The sequence below is a fragment of the Mytilus galloprovincialis genome, chromosome 2 (assembly GCF_965363235.1).
Source record: "Mytilus galloprovincialis chromosome 2, xbMytGall1.hap1.1, whole genome shotgun sequence".
NCBI lineage: Eukaryota > Metazoa > Mollusca > Bivalvia > Mytilida > Mytilidae > Mytilus > Mytilus galloprovincialis.
The window spans coordinates 78,191,482-78,214,385 of record NC_134839.1 but is presented as its reverse complement, the minus strand read 5'-3'; the positions used below and the strand labels follow the sequence as shown (position 1 = coordinate 78,214,385).

Here is a 22,904-nt window from a genome sequence, read left to right as displayed (position 1 = left end):
GTTCAGCTAACAATTTTGATGTACATATTTGACCTTATACCGATTATTTTGAGGCTTTATACCTCTAAGGTTTTACATTATATAGCTAAATGCAATAAAATCAACAATTCACTATTATTTCAATCTTGAAATATAACAGTATTAACAAAATCATTTAACAAACATGAAAAACACAATCTCAATCTAAAACACTGACCAAAAATCCCACACACACAATAAAGGACACTATAATACACATTTATAAAAAGATGCTGTCTATAGGACCAAAACAAGCTATCCATGTACTATAATTTTAAATTTTAATTTTCAGTTATTGGTTTTTCAACCATAACCCAACTATGAATTTAGTTTTTTTTTATGTTTATATGACCTGATGGTAAATTGAGCAATTATTTAAACCAAAAAATTTCCCATTACAAAATTGACACTATATAACAAAAAAATATAACCTGTATTACTTATCTTATTTTCAAAATAATCATTATCTTATTAAGTATAATATAAAATGCCCTGTTAGATATAAAAATCACCGGAAATTATCATTGCACATCTTATCTTATCTGTAAAATGATTATTTGAAGATACTGTTAACATATCAAATCTTTTCTGTCAATTTATAGGTGAAAAATCAAACAGCAGGGACAAACTACATATCAAAAACAAAGTACAATAAATGTAAATTAACACAATTACTAAAGAATATATATAACTAAGTTATTTCAAACTACAAATCTACATAAAAATATACAATTTAACATATTTACTGAAAAAAACATTCAAGCCAACGTTTTTGTTTTCACCAAAACTGCATACAGTATCAGATTATTGTTAATATTTTTTTTTCATGTGCTTGAATGTTTATCAAAACACTTTTTTTCAATGTTTCACCAGTAGACTGCTTGGGGCAATTTAAGGTTAATGACAATTCACCCTCTTTAAGAGAAGACCAAAATAAAGCACTTGCAAGCCCTGACAGGAAAAGTGCTCTTTTAAACAAACAAACTGAATAATTGGAGCGGAAACCTTCAATCACCCTCATTTTAGAAAGTAGGTGACAACCTTACTATGTAATAAATCTGATACTATGGGAATTGATTTAAACAATTTGACACAAATAATCACCAACGTATCTGCTTTAGACAGTATAGCATTTAGTAACTATGGAAACTGCTTAAAACTGAATAACAGAACAAGTAACCATGGAAACGATTTTACATTGTTTAATAGAACTAGTAACCATGGAAACTGCTTAAAACTGAATAACAGAACAAGTAACTATGGAAACCATTTTACATTGTATAATAGAAGTAGTAACCATGGAAACTTCTTTACACAGTATAACAATACAAACTGTAAAATATTAACAATTCCTATCACTAAATTGTAACAAAACATGAAATGATATCACCGAGATCAAAAACAAAACAATAAACATTTGATAAAACCTAGGACTATTTTTTATTACTCATATAATGCATAACAAATATTGCTTTTGCTTTTAACTTTATAACATTATAAAACAGATAATGATAACTTATAGTATTAGGAAATAAGTTTGCATGGAGTGCATTTTTATTTTGATTGGTTTTAATATTGACTTTTTGTTGCATAGCTTAATTCAATTTTTCATGATTAGATACTTCTCACATACATAGATAAAACTTATAAGACAGTAGACTAAGTAACACCATTTTGATTATTATTATATATTTATTTCAAAGTTTCAGAATGTTCTTCTTTTTTGGGGCGGTTTATAAACACCCCTTTTTAAATTTTTAATTGGAGAATACCATTGTGAGATCCAATGTGAAAACTGTCTCTCAGCATTAAACCCACAGTAAAACCAGTGGTAAACAATCCTTCATCACTGTCTCTCAGCATTAAACCCACAGTAAAACCAGTAGTAAACAATCCTTCATCACTGTCTCTCAGCATTAAACCCACAGTAAAACCAGTGGTAAACAATCCTTCATCACTGTCTCTCAGCAATAAACCCACAACCAGTGGTAAACAATCCTTCATCACTGTCTCTCAGCATTAAACCCACAGTAAAACCAGTGGTAAACAATCCTTCATCACAATCCTCAATTTATTTTAGCAGCAATTAATTTTTTGGACATAGTTTCAGGAAGACGAGAAATCTTTTAGTATTTTAGGATACTTTAACATTTAATAAAGTTCATGCATATCATCTTTTGAGCTATATAAGTTTTAAATGTCTATGAATCAAGGTTTCTTTATAATAATGAATGTAAATTATTCAATTAAAAAAAAAATGGTTTTGTATTTTTTTTTTATATTAGGTTATTTGTTGTAAAGTAATGTCATCACAGACAATATGACCTAAAAGCATATATAAATACCCTGTTCAAAATGTACAAATTACTTTTATGTTTGTAAACAGAAATTTGCAGCAAGGATGTTGTATTAGTAGATCTCAACATTATATTTATTGGTTGAAGTTACTTTTAATGTCAAATAAAACAGTATTCTCTGATTTCAAAGGGGAAACCGTAATAAAACTTAATTAAAAGTCCTACATTGTATGTTATATCTTCCGTTTTTTAACATCATTTAAAAAATGTGTTTCCCCTGTCAAGAAAAATCTTTTGTAAATTGGTTGTTTCAATATTACTGAGCGTTAAGTTTTGGAGAGGAGCTCTTTAAATATATTACCATTTTATCAGTCAGATGCCAATTCTTTGTTACATTTGACAAAAGAAGATTTAAAAACCGACAAGAAATGTTTTTTCTTAAAACATATATCAAGTTTTCAACTCATTACATAACTCATAGTCCATAGACAGTAGTTAATTTAGTAAATAAAGAATAAAAATACCTTACTTTCTTTCCATTGCATATTATTTTGATTCATAAATATTTAATAACATTGGTTTATACACACTATATTGTTTTTTCAAATACATTTCTATTTTTGAATTAAAAATTTGTAATTCTTAGTCTGGCTAATATACCAAAAATTAATAACAAAAAAATTCTAATATATTGAAATCAATAAAAATACAATAATATATAAGAACACCGGAATATCAGAACACATTCTTCTTAGATAGAATGTTTTAATACATATGTTATGTTCTTCCACGTTTCTGTAGTAACAGATGTTTTAATGATGATGCCTCTTCTCGTAATGTTCCCACTTGAGCTCGTAAAATGGCATTCTCCTTTTCCAAAAAGCTTGCTCTTATTGCAATTTCATCTTCTCTTGATTTTCTGGCATCTCTAGATTTTTTGGCCGCATTATTGTTTCTTTTTCTTCTTTCAAAATACTTGCCGTCTTTCTGCTCATCTGGTATAGCTTTCTTTTCACTTCTTGGTCGTTTCTGTGTTTGCTGAACTGCAGCTAAAGCTCTAGCTAAGGTGGGAGAGGCACTGGCTGCTGCTGCTTAAAATAAAACGAGGAACTTTTTAGTATACTTAAAATGTATGACAATAACTTCATAGTAACTAACATATGTATGACAATAACTTCAAAGTATACTTAAAATGTATGACAATAACTTTATAGTATACTACAAATGTATGACAATAACTTACAGTATACTACAAATGTATGACAATAACTCTCAGTATACTACAAATGTATGACAATAACTTCATAGTATACTACAAATGTATGACAATAACTTCATAGTATACTACAAATGTATGACAATTACTTTATAGTATACTACAAATGTATGACAATAACTTCAAAGTATACTACAAATGTATGACAATTACTTTATAGTATACTACAAATGTATGACAATAACTTACAGTATACTACAAATGTATGACAATTACTTTATAGCAAATGTATGACAATTACTTTATAGTATACTACAAATGTATGACAATTACTTTATAGTATACTACAAATGTATGACTATTACTTTATAGCAAATGTATGACAATTACTTTATAGTATACTACAAATGTATGACAATTACTTTATAGTATACTACAAATGTATGACAATTACTTTATAGTATACTACAAATGTATGACAATTACTTTATAGCAAATGTATGACAATTACTTTATAGTATACTACAAATGTATGACAATTACTTTATAGTATACTACAAATGTATGACAATTACTTTATAGCAAATGTATGACAATTACTTTATAGTATACTACAAATGTATGACAATAACTTACAGTATACTACAAATGTATGACAATTACTTTATAGCAAATGTATGACAATTACTTTATAGTATACTACAAATGTATGACAATTACTTTATAGTATGCTACAAATGTATGACAATTACTTTATAGTATACTACAAATGTATGACAATAACTTACAGTATACTACAAATGTATGACAATTACTTTATAGCAAATGTATGACAATTACTTTATAGTATACTACAAATGTATGACAATTACTTTATAGTATACTACAAATGTATGACAATAACTTTATAGTATACTACAGTTGTCTGACAATAACTTACAGTATACTACAAATGTATAAAATTAACTTCTTTAAATACCATAATTATATTACAATTGATTCTTAGAAGATATGACAATAATCATCTAAAGGTATTTGTATTCTTGTACCATAAGTTTAACTACAAATGAACAATCATGAACAAAATAAGATAACCTCAACTAAAATAGTCAGTACTACAGGGTGTTGATTACATATCATTCTATCTTTACCCTAAACAAACATATTTCAAATTTTGTTAAGAGCCTCAACAGCAGAAATCCACATCATAATTTTTCTAACCAGTAAATCAGTAAATACATAAGGAAATGTTCATTTTAAAGGACAGAATGTTTGAATGTCATCTTTTCACACAGTATATATAGACATTATATACATGTCTATATATATAACTATGTCTGAAGCAGTGACAACTCTACAACAGATTTATCCATTGGATCTATATATACTCTTTATAAGTTACATACATCAAACCAAATTCTATTTCTTACTTAAAACATTGAAGAAATAGAAAAGAAATGAACTTTTTTTTATATCAAATCGAAAATTAGCATGTCTTCCTTTTTACTATTAATTGGACATTTGCAATCTTTTGTACTCAATTATAAATACTTGTACTGGTTTTAATCCCCATGGCCCATGGAGTATATCAAATCTATTTTTTATAATCAACGAAAGGAAGAGGTTTATATGATTAGTTCTTAAGATTGACCTAGATGTTGAACTACTTATACAATGTTTGCTACAGTTACATTACCTATTCCTACCTAAGGGAGCTACTAATATTAATGTTACCACATAACTTGAATTTTGGAGGGCAAATCTTGATCTTTAGTGGCATATTCCATGTGTTAGATTTACCATATTATTGTAAATTCGAGCCTGAATAGAGAAAACTTACTATCTTTTCCACTCCTCACCTAATTCATACATAAAAGTTCAAAGGTTTTCACTTCATTCATTCTTCTGACAATGATTTTAAATATCTGTGGCATACCATAATCTCTGACGTTTAACAAATTAAAAGAAAGTTTTGACCATTCAGTCTAGAACTGAGCACTTGGGGGTAAAATTGCTTTCATTTGTATAGTCTATGGTCCGTAAATAGTCAAAAATAATATAAGGATCTAAGAGCTACGGTTCCCCAGCTTGCATTGTATTAATATTAGCCTTTTTTTTTTTAAATGTTAAGCAAAATATAGAATTGGAGTTTTTTCCTCTGTTCAACAGATAAATTTATACTCCATGCACTATTTCTGCAACTTATGCAATTATAAATATATTAATTTTCTTTTACAAGTTTGGTTATTCACATACACATCCTTTATAACTTGAATATCTGATTATATAATATTAATAAATTGCTTGACAAGGGTAGGAATGGTCATCTCACTGCACTGTTAGGGTAAATCAAGCCAGTGACAAAATGGCTTTGTGAGAGTAATCTTGCAGCACTGGATTATTTAGCGTACAACAGACTTCACCCTTTTCAAAGAATATTTTACTTGAGAGAAGTTCAACCATATCAAAGCTCATCAATTCTAAGTCATAGTACAAGGAAATCAGTTCCTAGTGTAACATACAATCACTTCAGCGTTTCTAATAAATGTGTTCTTAAAAACCCAGCATATATATATAATATAATAAATTTATTTAAAACAAACAGATTAAAAATCCTTCATTTGTTTTATAAAATAATAAAATTGAGAAAGGAAATGGTGAATATGTCAAAGCGACAACCACCCGACCATAGAGCAAACAACAGCCGAAGGCAACCAATGGGTCTTCAATGTAGCGAGAATTCCCGCACCCGTAGGTGTCCTTCAGCTGGCCCCTAAAATATGCATAATAGTACAGTGATAATGGACGTCATACTAAACTCCGAATTATACACAAGAAACTAAAAATTAAAATCATACAAGACTAACAAAGGCCAGAGGCTCCTGACTTGGGACAGGCGCAAAATTGCGGCGGGGTTAAACATGTTTATGAGATCTCAACCCTCCCCCTATACCTCTAGCCAATGTAGAAAAGTAAAAGAATAACAATACGCACATTAAAATTCAGTTCAAGAGAAGTCCGAGTCTGATGTCAAAAGATGTAACAAAAGAAAATAAATAAAATGACAATAATACATAAATAACAACAGACTACTAGCAGTTAACTGACATGCCAGCTCCAGACCTCAATTAAACTGATTGAAAGATTATGTCTTCATCATATGAATATCAGGTACAATCCTTCCCGTTAGGGGTTTAGTATCATACTATCATAAAATATATGAGAAGAACATAACCCGTGTCATGCCAACAACTGTTTTTTTAGAAATAAATGTGTTTAGTTCCGATGCAAAGACCCTATCAGTGAATCAATGTTAAAGCCAAAATATGCCTTCCTGTAATATTTTTTCCTTGTTGGTAATAACCTGAATATTGATTATGGTCTCTGGGCATGGCTTTACTTTTTGAACTTTCTATTTTTAGTTCTTATCTATCGTTCCTTATTTCATTTAATTTAAAGGGTACCAAAGAACAAAGGATAACTACCAAATCTAATTATGAGTACTTTTCTGTTTTCCTTTTTTGGGTTTAATAGCAACCCTTCTAAGACCCTTTGAAAGTCTGAGCAATACACATTTATTCAATCAATAATATTGTTATATAAGTTTTATGTAAGAATAAGTGAAATAAGTTACAATACGGACAGACTATTGTTGGTCAATAGTTCAGTTATATCACATTTGGTCTACATTGGACAATAGGTTGGTATAACAGATTATATAACCAAGCCTTTTAGTACCTGGAGGATATCAGCCACAAAATTTACACCAAATTAGTTTAATCAGTGTTACAACATAAAACTAATGATGTATGACAGATCTTGACGTAGTTGAATATTTGATTTTCTATATTACATGCTGTTAAAGTAAACCATATATCCTAAATTCCTATTTGATTTTTTTTTTTTTATAATTAACCATATATCCTAAATGCCTTTAATATGTCCTCATCAATTATCTAGAAAATATTATAATGTATATCCTTCAAGTCATTTCAGGATTGCATATCCCTAGCACATGCATGTACCATAAGTAAAGCCACAAACATTAAAGATATCACATACATATTTAATCTTCCTAAATCCCTCAACAAAGATAATGAATTCAATATCTGTAACTGTGTTTTTTTAATTTTTAAATTCACGTATTTCCCTTTCTACATAATCAATTTGTATGTCTTTATGACATACATGTATTTAAGTAGGTGTAGATTTCCTCAATAGAGATAATCTTAAAGCTTAAGTTTTGATATAGTTGTACTCTTTCAAAGGAAAAAAAATGGGGACCAGTAGAAAGTTCACAAAATTCCCCCCTATTCATTATACATATACATTGTATAACCACACCTTTTAAAGGAGATACTCCTGGAAATAAGATTGAAGTATTTCATAATAGTGAGTCCATTTTAGCTACAAATGTGTTCCAAAGTATATGCATTGGTTGAAATTCATTCCAATTTCTTATTTAAAGACTTATGTTCCAGTGGTAAAATATACCATGTTGAAAACAAAAGATCTGTATTTTATCACATTAAATACTCATCAATAGTAATAATGTTGATTTTATTTTTCATGCGCAGAACTCAACAATTAAAAGATGTTTGATAAAATCAAGGACAAAGCAAGGATCGTCTGAAAACCATTAAGTTTACCAGATAAACCCTTCAAAAGAGGCAATAATATTAATATAACTATTGTTCAACTGAAGCCATTATAGTTTCCGATACACAAAAAAAATCTTCACAAATTAGTTCAAAATTATTAAAATACCTGTGTGTATGAACCATCCCTCTTTTCAGAATTTTTTTTTTAACTTTTAACACTGGGTAGTTATTATGTATATATGTAGAATAAACAAAAAACATAGGAAAAGAATAGTTTCTTCATATAAATTTGTGTTTTGAGTACAAATTGAAGGACCTTTTTTCATTAGATCTTGCATACACCAACAATGCCCTCATTTAAAAATAATTTCTGTCTATCCAATTAAAAAAAATGTTCTCTAAATTCAATTTTCTAAACGTCTTATTGACGAAACAATAAAACATTAAAGGTACAGAGGGATTTTAACTTGCTTGCATGGTTATCTATGTATATGCATTGTAATGTATACTTCGATAATAAAAATTTTTATGAAATATAAAGGGTGTTTAGACAGTTTATTTTAAATTATTATTCTTTATAAAAGTATGAGTATCCATACATGCATTTTTGCTCCAAGACAACAGCACCCAAAACCTAAAAAAATCTCTTGTAAGCAGACTTTTTAAAGATGACACAAAAAATATTACAAAATGCCCCAAAATTTTTTTTTGTTAATTCAAACCCAGCTTACCTAAGCCATGCATCTGTAGATAAGGATTCATATAACTTGACGATGTAGGAAAGCTACCCATTGTTGATGGATACGGCAGAGAGGGTGACAACGATGGTGCCCCATGATATGGAGAGAAAGACGATCCAATAGACATGGAGCTGGGAGGAAAAGATCCGGCAGCTGGCTCCAAGTGAGAACTCAGTCCATGGAAGTAAGAATCACCAAGTCCGTTCATCATGTTCAGTGTATTAAATCCATAAACAAGGTGTCAAGATGGTACACAGTTATACAACACCAAACCAAATGAACTTAATGTAAACCCTCAAAATGACCACTGGCCAACTGACAGCTACTTCCTATTCCGTAAATTCTCCACGAGATACACAAATATTGAAAAAGTGTTTTAGCTAGAATGTCCATATAAAAAATCCTTGTCTTTGTAAAAGAAGTTGCTCATGAGCTAACACCTTATCAAATACTTTTTTTTTAGCTCAAAAGTCCAATAATCTAAATAATGGAATTTCTTTAAAACTTTTGAATATTGATTCCACAGCAAATTGTTCGAAATCTGTTGACCTTCAAAATTCTATTGATACAATATCCTATTGACAATTTCCTCATCAGATCCTTGTATGTAATTCCTGGTCAGTTATAGCTATTTTGTAACTTCTGGTCAGTTATAGCTATTTTGTAACTTCTGGTCAGTTATAGTTAGGATGTAATTCCTGGTCAGTTAATATTAATCCACTTAAATTGTTAATGATGAATCAATTTACTTCCCATTCATCATTCCGTGTTTTTTTTTTACTTTGTTCTTATTTTTTGAAATAAATTAAATTTATGTTCTACTCCCTTAAAAGCAGCCAAATTTAAATCTTAGAAGTTGACCAATCAATGAACTGTAATTTTGTAATATTATTCAACATTCAGACATAATTCACAATACACACATGGTCTGACAAATCTTTTCTTACATAATAAATCATAAAGGTCAACTAAAGCTTACTGGGAATTAAAACTAATATCAACAATTAATTAATTCTTATTACTCATTGTGTTTTAACAATTACAGAAAACACATTTATTATTATCACAAAAAAAAAAACTTGAATGGATAAATTTCATTAAAAATTTGTTTTTTTTTTTACTTGAAAATTACTGAGCAACATCAATAAATTTCAATACCAATTATAATTGCAAAATTCAACAAAATAAGACATCAAACACTGAATCATCACAAATATCTTCCATTATCACTTTTAACAACACAGTTTTGTTAGTCCGTTTACAGTAATTCACTTGTTTGAATTTTGCTACCAGAAAACTTTTAAAAGTAAAAATGAAGAAACAACAACAGTTGTGGGTCAACAAACGGTATAATCCATCTTGTAGTATTTATGATGTTTAATACCTCTGGCCATTACTGACCAAGTTTTATTAAGTGACCACTATCTACATATCATTCATGTATTTAGTTAGAGGGACAAAATAGGGATGCATGTTTATCTTCAAACTCCAGTACTAGTACACAAGTATGTAAGTATGACATACACAACTCATAATGGTCAATGAAAAACAACAGAAAAGCAGGATATAGAATTACTTTAAATGGCATCATGCCACAGCTTATTTAATAAGCTGGTTTTGGTAAAATGCATGAATAAGGACTGATGCCTCCAATTAAACTGTAATGCCCAATATAAGTTCAAGAATCATTTCTGTAATTCCAACAAATTTGATAGATAACAGTATACACAAAAAATTCCTTAAAATTTTCAAAAAAGAATTATTTGAAGAAATGTTCACGTTTTGCTTTGTTGCAAACAATTAGCAACGTCATGATATACTCTGATCTTTGATTAGCGTTTTAAAATGTTATGTCATTTCTTAATTAGTATGAGACCAAAATATAAGATATTAAAATGATATCTATATTAGATCAAAAGTTTCAACAAGGTGTCTTGACCAACAAATTGCTCATTGTTGAAGGCCATACGCTGACCTATAGTTGTTAATTTCTGTGTAATTTTGGTCTCCTGTGGAGAGTTGTCTCATTGGCAATCACACTACATCTTCTTTTTTATATATACATGTATTAATGTTCTCTGGTTTATAGTAAACTTTATACGTCAGATAGCTAAAAAAAAGAAAATCTTCAAAGGGTGATTCTTATGTTATGAAGATGTCACTATATCATTCGAACAAGTGATTTTTTTTTGTTCAAGATCCAATAAACAGTAAATGTTTTTCTAGATTAAAAATACTGAAGATTCTTTCTGATGTATTTCATTGAAAATACTAAAACCCAAAACCCATTAAAAAAAAGAAGAAAGCAATACAATCACAAAATTAGATGACATGGTTTAACCAAGGATTTGTATATCTTACATTTAAGTGAAATGAAGTTGAAATAAAGGTAGATCACTCATGTTTGAACTAATTATGGATTAACTTACTATATTAAATAATTGATATGAGAATTAGATGACTATCTAATTTTCCTGACTGGTTAGCCAAGTGGTACAATATTAAGCAATACCTTTAGCTCAATGCAGTTACTGAAATAAGGGATAACTAAATTTCTGTTGAAATATTTAGTGGTGCCATAAATGAATCTAGACTTAATTATTTAATTAAATTACATCTTACAAATTATTAGTTGTCAATTTGCCAAAAAGTTTTAATATCAATAAATGTTTTTTATATTTGGTAAAACCATTTCCCCAGCACAATACAAAGAACCCCAAGTCAACACCTCCATATTCCTATAAACAGAACATTGATGACATAAAAAGATTACATGTCATACTAATACACATAATACCTGTATATTAATTACACCACATGTCATCTTAATACACATAATACCCCAATATTAATTACTATGACTGTCACTTCAATACACATTCTAGTTAATGCACTACAGGTTGAATGTCCTTAAATATTTTATTATACATTGTATGTATACATTAAAGCGCACATGCTCCATCTTATTTTCTCCCAAATTCTTACTTACAGTATAAGATAATTATATTTTAGAAAATCTCCATAGTTTGCACTTTCAAGTCTTTTACAAAACATAACAAGAGTGCAAACACTGAAATGTCTCGCCTTCTTTACTTACCATTGCAGGGCTCACACTACTTCAGAATTATAGGGAGAAGTGACTTCTCTTTTTGAAACTGATAGGGAGAAGTGGTGAGATTTGAAAGAGAAGTGCTCATTCGCGTGGTGCGCTACAATGTTTGGATTTTACAATAGTATAAAGGGCCATATGTAAATAATGTTCTTTTTATATTGTTCAATTCATATCTGAGTAAAAATAAATACAATTAAAGTAACATTTGAAATAAAAAGTTGTTTAAGTTTTACTAAGGTTCTTGTGCATGTTGTGAGAAACTACCGACTAAATATCTAGCACTAAAAAAAAAAACAATTATTTTAAAAAATGTAAAGAAATTATAATATATCAATTACAATTTAATTAAAAATTATCTTGTGTATGAAATTCAGTGTTTCTCATAAAAAAATGTAAAAGTTATTAAGCTGGGCCATAATATATTGATATTAGTATGATAGCAACTTTAATCAATAGTTTGAAACAATCCATAAAAAATATAGGGAATTATATACACCAATTAATTAGATGTTAACAAAAGTCTCTTAATGTGTGTGGAATGCGTAATTTTTCCCTTTGGGATCAATATTCTTCTGTCAGCTGTTCCATCCGTGCGTCCGTAGTAATTATTGTAAAAGTACGGATTTCGGTCATAGCTGGTCCGGTTCAGATCCGTAGTTTAGAAATCGGTCAATGGCGGACGAATGCAAGAAAATTTACAAAAATAAACGATGTTTGACAACTTATTTGGAAAGGAACATGACGTTTTTAATGCAATAAATGGATTAAACATTTACTGGAGGCAACTTTTATCACGTTTAAATGAAGTAACAAACTTATTTTGCCGCCGAAATTTAGGTTGATGTACGTTTTCGAGTAACAAGCACCGGTCCGGAACTTGCGAAAATGCATGAAGTGATAAAAAGTTGTATTTTTATCAAATAACCTGCTACACACTGCGAAGACAATGCTTCAACCTCTTTTCTAAATATATTGAATCGTTTATGTCTGAATTTCTTTAATTATCAATAAAAAAATGATGTTTCATCAACTTGGTAAAAATTGAAAATGTCCGATGACGGAAGCGACTGAAAGCGAGTATCGTCAAGAACAGGGCGACTTGATTTCGCTTTTGGGGGTCGGGGAAAGCGAAGTGACGGTCGGGAAGGCGACTTCTTCGCCCAAGTCGCCTGGTAGCTATTATATGGTGATAATCATAAAATTAATATAGCTTTACTACAACTATCACATAATTTTTACATGATCCAAGAAAATGAGGTCAAGGTCATATAAATCAAGCTAAAAATACATGTGCACCTTACAATCATTCAATACAGTAAATAAAGTTGACCTATTGCTTAAAATTTCTTATAAGAAACAGACTAAATCAAGAAAACTAATGATTGGCCAATGAACCATGAAAATGAGGTCAAGGTCAGATGAACCATGCCTGGCAGACATCTACAGCTTGCAATCCTTCCGCACAATAAATGAAGTTGACCTATTGCTTATAGTTTAAGAAAAGCAGACCAAAACAGCACAGCCTGATAGGACTGTAGAGGTCAAACCCTGAACAGTTGGGGCAAATTTGGACACATTATTTAAGCTTGATACTGTCTGAATTTGGATTATGATCAAATTTTTGACATGATATAGGTTTCTGACACAAAATAAATGTGGTCAAAGATCTTACAAATCTATTGCCCAATACTGTCAGTGTGCAAATGAAGATTTCATCTTGAAAGTTTTCAAAAATCTGAAATTTGAAAATTTTTGAAAATAATTATGAATCCCTTAAAAAAATTGTAAACCAAAAAATACCCCCCACCAACCCCAACTTATTGAAACCCCTTAAAGCAATAACCCCAAAACTCCATCGGAGCCTTTCCTTTGTAGTATGAAACCTTGCAGTACAATTTCAGAGAGATCCGTACACATAAACCAAAGTTATTGTCTTGAAACTAGAAAATTGCTTCTTTTGGCTCTTTTTTGGTACTTATTCCTACATGTTAATGGCAATTGACCCCTAACTTAATCCCAACCCAGTAAAAGAAAAAAAAAACAAAAACTCAAAAACTTAACTTTGACCACTGAACCATATAATGAGGTCAAGGTCAGATGACATCTACTAGCTAGACAATTACATCTTACAATCATTCCATACACCAAATATAGTAGACCTATTGCATACAGTATATGAAAATCAGAACAAAAAAAAATAAAAAAAATAACTATAACCACTGAACCACGAAAATGAGGTCAAGGTCAGATGACACCTGCCAGTTGGATATGTACACCTTACAGTTCTTCCATACAATGAAAATATTGGATGTATTAATTGCTTATAGTACCGGATATATACCAAAACTTAACCTTGTTCACTGATCCATGAAATGATGTCGAGGTCAAGTGAAAACTGTCTGACGGGCATGGGGACCTCGCAAGATACGTACATACCAAATATAGTTATCCTATTAATATTACTCATAATAAGTCTGACAGAAATTCACAATACAAAAAATCTGAACTTTTTTCAATTAGTCATAGAACCATGAAAATAAGGTCAAGGAAAATGAACAAGTGACAGACAGAAACTTCATATTGAACACAAGGCATCTATATACAAAGATTAAAGCATCCAGGTCTTCCACCTTCTAAAATATAACGCTTTTAAGAAGTTAGGTAACGCTTCCGCTGGATCATTATCCCTTTGTCAAGCTTTCTGCGACAAAAGTTACAGACTCGACAAATATGAATTGTACCCTCATTTCTGATCAGCCAAAAGAGAGTTAAATGATACAAGACATTGAAGATTGTTTCATTGATTTTTCAATCTTCTTTCTAGTAAGGTGCAGTGTTGGAAATTTGTTTGAAGGTATTTTAAGGTATTTTGAATCATATCATCGATATCATTCACTTAAAGTTTGCTGGTAAATTCTAGATTAAAACAATATAACGTGCAGAATCTGATTGTTTGAAACAAGGTTTGGTTACCTCACAAAATCTTGTTAAGCAAATCAACTAGATAACTGATATGCAGGTTATCCTTGGCAAAAAACAGACTCTTAATTTCATCAGTTGCTGTCATTTTCTAAGTTTTTAGGTTAAAATATACCATATGTTATTATTATTATTTACAGTGCTTATCTAAATAACCATTTACTCTAAGCTTTTTACAATGCATAAAAAACAATGAAACAAGTACATATAAACAAATTTAAAATAAAATCAAAATAGAAACCGTAAAAAAAAAGAAAAAAAAAAGACTCAATATAAGAAAATTAAAAATTATTCATCAAAAATAATTTAAAAAAATATAAACGTTTTTGAAAAAAAAAAAATTAAAAGAAATTCAACAGAAGTGCTTCAATTTAAAAATTGGACTAAGCTTTATGTCTAAAAATAAAAAGTGTAAGGTAATAAAAATGCAATATATAAGGACTTAGGATCACTAATCCAAAAATCCAGAAAAATGACAAACATATTCATGATAAATGTGGGAAATCTACAGTGACTGATTTAACTAAAAATACTTGTAAGTTATGAACATTTCAGTATAACTTTTTTGTTGAATGCATCCCACAGCATATTTTAGGAGTGATGGTGCAGCTGCTAATACAAATTTTTGGATAAATAGAGAGACCAAAAGACAAACTATTAACTATAGAAAGACTATAAAAGATTCAATATAACAACATGATTATAATTCACCACCATGTTTTGCTATTCTGTCAATATAGACAAATCATTTAGAGAGGATGTTTGGTTCACTGGTAAATGAAAAAAACAAGAAATATGATGAAGACAAAACATTCATAAGCACAATTTACAAATATTAAATCCAAGGAGCAGTGCTTTAAGTGTTCTTCATGTAAAGTTTGACCATTCAATCATATCCAAATTAGAATTCACTGACCAGTTAAAGGACCTTTTCTACATTATTTCTTACAAGTATAGTTCCACCTCTGGGAAAATGTTTTTCAGACTGCATGAACTAGCAATTATATAATCTTTTAGACCAAAACATAATGACTTTCTTTTCACATATAATGAGAGAAACACATTAGAAAAACATAAATTAAGGGGGATAACGAGGATTCTAAACTGAGATCCCTGATGTCATGGGAGATAACTATTTTTTTCTCTCAAGAAAATTTCTAAGCACATGTAAATCTCTTTTTTCTTATAACATCAATTTTACAATCACTTTTGATTTTCTTTAAGTTGCAAATCACATTTGAAAACCATGAGTATACATTCTGAAATGTATCGCCTGCTTTACTGATCATAATTGTAATTCTTTGAAAGTACATGTAACACAAAAACAACTTTAAAGTCAGTGATCCATGATATTTGGATCAAGGTCAGACATATGCACCAAATATAGTTGACTTTTTCCTTGATATAGTATTTCAGAAACCAACATAACCTGTTACCATGAAAACTTAGCATACATTAATGAGGGTAGTAATGCCCTTTACTGTCAGGCCATTTTCGTCTACCGTTAGCGTCAAATTGATGAAGGTCAGATTGTCCCTACTAGTTCCATCTGACTGGAAGCAATATTTCTCATCACACACAAGTAATAAAACAGATTGCTATAACTGTAAGAAAAGTCTTTTTCATATCATGTTTATTTTGAAGTAACATTAGCCTTAGTTTCTACAGTTCAATGTAGAAAAGTATAAACCTGAATGTGGAAAAAATCCAAACTCAAAATGTTAATTCTCCAGCCTCTATACGTTGAAACCAAAGACCATTCAGTTTGTATACCAGCTATGAAAGGTGTCAAACTTCCATAGGAACCAATGCAAGCTAGCCCTGAAATTGCAGTTGGCAATAGCAGGAAAAGCTAACTGGTATCTAGAAAAAAAATTGCCATGGTGTTGTCTGAATAATTTTTATGTTTTATAAAGTGTTATGAATATAGGGAAACAGAGCTATTTCAAATCCAATGGCAAAGTTCTTAATAGCACTGAAAGGTAAAGATTGCTTTAAATTATCAGTGTGAAGTAAACTGCATTAACCTTTGAATCATGCATCAGCTACAAATATGGGAAAAGGAAGATAACTCCAATTTTAAAGATTACTTTAACAGTGCATAATCAAAGTACTGAAGTACTGAACATGGGATGATCAAAAGCACTTGTCTAAGAAAATAAAATCACATCTCTATAACTGAAAATGAGGTTAAGATACATAATAAATATTTTTTTTCTGAGTCAAGTTTGTTTAAGGATGATGAATAAATGACAGGGAATTCAACCTCACCATATGGAGAAGACTTCATAAGTATGATTTACTTGTGTCTAATCCATTTTGCTTTAATTCAGCAAATAAAATGTTTAAACTAAACCTCACCATAATAACTATATCTGTATTATATTAAAGGGATACAAATCAATATAGTCTGCTTTGTTGTTATATATCATATCAATATATCAATAAGTGTATATAACAGTTATATATAATTTTCATTCATTTGTATATCATTCTGTTCTACTATTCCAATAATAGTGCAGTGCTAATATGGTAATTCATGTTCACAAGTATCATAGTATTGAGTCCATAATTCAGTTAAATATAGGATCAAAATAAATGGGGATTGAGGCCATGGGACACAAATGTTGTCACCGCTTGCAAATAATATCATAAAGGGACATAACTCAAGAACTGTAAATTGACACTGCCCACATTGGTTCTTGATTTACGGTTTGTTGTTATAAGCATTGTTCATAAGTTTCATAACATTTAGTTGAGGCAAACTTAAGTAAGAGTAATAAAAATTCAGCATTTTTTACCATTTGTAAAGAAGCATAACTCCACAACTGTACAAGTGACGCCACCAAAATTCAAACTTGATCTGTATTTTGTGGTAATTAGCATTGTGCATAAGTTTCATAACATTTGTTTGAGACAAACTCAAGTTAGAGAATGGAAACGAAAAATTAAGCAGTTTTTCCTTTTGTAAAAGGGCATACATGTACATTAAACTCTAAAACAGAAAAAGAGATGCTTCCAAAATTCTTTTTTTTATAATAAGCATTGTTGATAAGTTTCATAACATTTGGTTGAGGAAAACTAAAGCTACAGAATGATATGAAAAATTCGGCATTTTTTCCATTTATAAAGGGGCATAACTCTAGAATGACAAAAGTGACACCACCCAAATTCCCACTTAAACAGTGTTTTGTGGTAATTAGCATGGTACATAAGTTTCATAACATTTGTTTGAGGCAAACTAAAGTTAAGAGAACAGAAACAAATAGTTCAGCATTTTTTCCATTTATAAAGGGGCATGACTCTAGAACAGTAAAAGTATTGCCACCAAAATACAAACTTTATATGTGTTCTGTGGCAATAAGAATTGTTGATAAGTTTCATATTATTTGATTGAGGCAAACTAAAGTTGGAGAACGGAAACCAATTTTGGGATGTACATTATACGGACAAGCTAGGGTAAAACTTAAACGGTATTTGGTCATAGAACATGACATATAAACAACAAGGCCATAAAATTTTAATTCATTTATCTAATATTTGCTCTGCTTTTCACATCATCAGATTTAGAACTGATAATAATAAAACAACAGTGCTGAATAAAAATATACCATACACCCAGAAAAACATACATGACATAAGTGCAGCTAGTTTCTGCACTTGTTATATAGTTTAAGAGATAAGATGCAAATCAGGTCAACATTCATGGAGCCGCCAGATAGGCATTGGGGAAGTCTGGTCACCTGACTCAAGTGGTCTGAAATACTGAAGTACATTTTTTTTGTAAGTTTATACCTGATACAGCTGAATGGCATACATTTGTACATAAATGATATATGTTCAGTTATAGTCAATAAGGTAAGATAAAATACTGACCTGGGTTATACATAGATTCTAATACTGCATCTGGACTAGTTAATGATGACCGAGCATGAGAAATACTTTTTTCAGACAATCGTCTCATGGCAACTGGTTTGGCAAGGTAGTTTTGTAATGACGAGTCATGATGTAAGGATGGTTCAATGGTATCCATGTTACTTCTATGGTGTACTGTAACAGCAGGATTTCTCATTTGTTTTGGTCGGTCTGGGCTGCCTGTAAATGAAAATAACATGTTTATAATTTAAATACTATTTAAGTGTATCATTAAAAATTTTAAAAAAAAAACTTTTTCTAGAATTTCCTTTCATGCCTTCGTCAGGAACTTTCAACCACAAATATTGGAATGACAGCAGGTATATGTAAATATGTATAAGCATTGTATTTAGTAGCTATTACACCAAAAGTGACCATAAAGATAATGATCATTAGCTGATTCATTTACAGTAAATTTGACCTAAATATGGTAAATATGACAATATCAATTAATCAAAAGTACACATTTTAAATGTTTAAAGCAAACTTATTTACAGCTAAAAATCACCAGCAGTACTTTTGAAATCAATCATTTCATATAGGTTCATAATTATTTTATTTTGCGATTATAACATGTGTGGTTCATTCTGGGGGTTCATTCTGTGTTTAGTAATTTTTGAAATATTTTTGGTAGTCAACTCCATACCTGGTGGAGTTGGAGGTAAATTTTTTTCTTGTTTCATTGCGTAATTAACAGGATGTGGTTCATACAGCCCAGCAGTTGCTGTGCTTGCTGTAGTTCCCATGGAAACACTGTTGTCTTGTGAATGACCAGCCATGTTGTGAGGTAAATTACCAATATCAGCGGTATTGTAGCTGTCCATGTAAAATCCAGCAGCTTTCCCATCATTTCCTGAAACAAACAAGAGGTGTACATGAATAAATGGTTATCTAAGAGTGCATGGTGTTTGTTGCATCCCTTCTCAAGCTCTTATTTCCATATCGGCTATATACATGTATATAAACATATAAGGTTGATTAGAAAAAAAATATTTTGAGTAATCTACTTTTTTTCGAGTATCTATACACATGCTATTGTCTCACTAGGAGATTTGTCTGTGAAAATGAAATAATATAGGGTTGAGGAACATGTACTTCAAAAGGCTTGCTTCTAATTATTCTGATCATGACAACATAAATAGACTTTTTATACACGGTTTTGTAGATAACTAAATGTACATTGTTGTAGATTACAAAATTACAATATATCAAAATACATGTACATGTATATCAAGTTTCAATTGGATAGTAAGCCACAATGTACATGTACATAAAGAAAATTTAATGAATGTTTCAGGATGACATTTCTCAATAATAGAAGTAACATTTTGTAGGTATTTATAGATTATCGTATATCATCTCAACTGGATTGATTTTCTCGCTTGAGCTGGTACGGCAATCGAGTTGAGATGACCAATGATAATCTGTTTATCCTATTTTACCTATGATGACATTGTTAATTTCATGACATTGGGCATATGTGTCCTTAGTTTCTAGGGATAATTTTCAAATCATTTGACTCCGCTGAGAAAGAAAATTATCAGTCAGCAAGATCAAATGAAAATTTCATAAAATAGCAATAACTTGTGTAATATTAAAGTACAATATATATAGTGTAAAAAAAAAAAAAATTCAGAGACAAGTGCCTATGTATCTTCATGTATACAAACTACAAAGAACTTTAGAACCTAAATATACAGCTTTGCCAGAGCAATAGATACATCATGATATGAGCATATGGTGTATATATAAGATTGCATACTTTCCAGGCAGTAAAATGACCTGCAGAAAACTTGCAGAGATTTCTATTTTGCAAGGTTCATTTTGTAATCTGCATTGTATTTTAAAAGCAGAGACTGTTGATTTTCCCGCTTGAATGGTTTTACACTAGTAATTTTGAGACCCTTTATAGCTTGTTGTTCGGTGTGAGCCAAGGCTCCATGTTGAAGGCATTGACCTATAATGGTTAACTTTTATATATTGTTATTTGGATGAAGAGTTGTCTCATTGGCACCCACATCTTCCTATATCTATAGAACATATTTTGTCATTATTTGAGTTAGAGTTATCTTCCTTTGTCAATTATTGTTGGTATGCAAAACATTTTCGACACAAAAAATAACTTTTTAATAACTATACACAATTTGACAAACACCTTACTTTACAGCTTGACTTTTTTTTTTATTTATATCACAGCACTTCATGAATGTACCTGTGTTCTTATACATTTGTGTATTACACTTACATTTTAGACAAGACTCATAGGTGATCCTAGACTAATGATGGGTGGGGTGATGGGATCTGGTGGTTTGAACCCCCCTTTTTTGACAGTCAATGCTACTGAATGGGGACATATTGTTTTTTATCCTGCATTGGAAACCCCCTTCCCTCAAGTCTGCATAGATGCTTGGGAAAAACCACAAAACCAGAGTGAGGCATATAAATACAATAATAATTTATTAATGTCTCACCATCCATTATACAAGCATAGTTAAGTAAACATCATTTTACCCTATGTTACTATGTAGTAAAATAATTATCCTTTACAATAGGTTCAATATGATGGCATTCCCAGAGTCAGATTTAGGGGGGGGGGGAGGACAGGGGGACCATGCCCCCCCCTCTCCCCATTTTCTGGGAAAATTTTTGGATTATATAGGGAATCACCGAAGAGGCCCCCTCTTAAACAGTCTTTTTTTAAATATGAATGATTGAATGGTATTTGCTTTCACTGTGTCGATATATACAAAAGGTTTTAAAAATGATAAAGGTTTTTATTATGAAGTTTCTGAAGAAAAAAAAACCTAAAAATTGTAAGAATCTCTCATCAAAATAAAACTATGTGATAAAAAGTTAATAAAAAATTATAAATAAACTTTTAATATAAACCATTTCTTAAAAAAACAAAATATCAAATTGACAGAGTAACTTGACATACACATATTGTAAAATCAACAGATCCCATGCATTTTTCTGAATATTTGTAATCATAAGTGTTGTTTGAATCTATTATAATATGTGGAAGTTTGTTTGGACAAAAATATCAAATTGTATTTATAATTCATGCATCAATAAAAAATACTTTTTTTTTAATAAATTCGTAGTTTTATAGAAGGAAAAATTGACAAATGATTATGTATAATAATAATTTGTATCGTTTAACAAGTTTCGCGTTTTGGGATATTTTAAACATTATTTGAGTGTAACTGTAACAACAGTTTAGCGGGTATTAACACGTCTTATATGGTGTTACATAATGATGTGTAAATTTCTACAAGATGGCCACTATGTGTACTGACCAAGGTCAACAAAAACTGACCCATCTGGTTATCGTGACCTAGCTTACCAAAGTTTTCTGCGCCTGTTCTCTGTGAAAAATGCTGCAACTGTGCCATTATATGCGGATCCATTCCAGGAGGAAATTCACAAAAATCACTTTCCGCCATGGTTTAAAATTTCAATATTTTTTCTATAAACATTGAACAGTTACGTCATTACAAACTTCGGCCTTGTCCATCCTTCATAATCAGACGAGTCCACTTTTTTCTTTGGGGCTATCGATTTCCTATTGTTACTTTTGGCGATGATATTTGAGACAAAAAATATATCAAAAGTGCATGAGAACTTTGTGTTGATACAGTCTAGGTTGTCATTTTTGTGATTCAATAAAATATGTTGCAAAAGTGATCACCTCATTCACTTGCAAAGCCGAAAACAACTTTAGTTTAAACCCGTCCTAAAAATCAATTCGTCCGTTACGCCAAACCGATAACTGACCAGTCACGTGATAATGTTTATTGATAAAATTTCACGCCACGTGCTTGCGAGGTATTGATCGTAATAAGCTCGAACTAAATAAGTACTTGTACAACATGTACTAATAAAAATATCCATCCCTATTTGTGTAATTGCATTTGGATTATATTGCCTCATTCACATGTTTTTTGTTTTTATCAGAGATATATATTATATGTCTCTGATATAATAGATCACAAATAAAATTGTATTATAAGTCTGTTTTTATCA

At 30.2% G+C, this 22,904-nt stretch overlaps 1 protein-coding gene across 3 annotated transcripts; it reads right to left on the bottom strand.

Moving 5' to 3' along the window:
* Positions 1-850: 850 nt before the first annotated feature.
* LOC143064470 (uncharacterized) lies at positions 851-22,590 on the bottom strand. 3 transcript variants are annotated; one of them, XM_076237313.1, is made up of 4 exons: positions 22,225-22,590; positions 19,675-19,731; positions 18,840-19,058; positions 851-3,406 (listed from the first exon to the last, which is right to left on the bottom strand). In XM_076237313.1, the coding sequence occupies exons 1-4, from the start codon at positions 22,322-22,324 to the stop codon at positions 3,093-3,095; spliced, it is 690 nt and encodes a 229-aa protein (XP_076093428.1). In that variant the 5' UTR covers positions 22,325-22,590; the 3' UTR covers positions 851-3,092. The 3 variants fall into 3 exon arrangements, with proteins under 3 accessions (XP_076093428.1, XP_076093426.1, XP_076093427.1); XM_076237311.1 differs by having other exon boundaries at positions 19,525-19,731; positions 22,225-22,585; XM_076237312.1 differs by having other exon boundaries at positions 851-3,403; positions 19,525-19,731; positions 22,225-22,584.
* Positions 22,591-22,904: the final 314 nt, after the last annotated feature.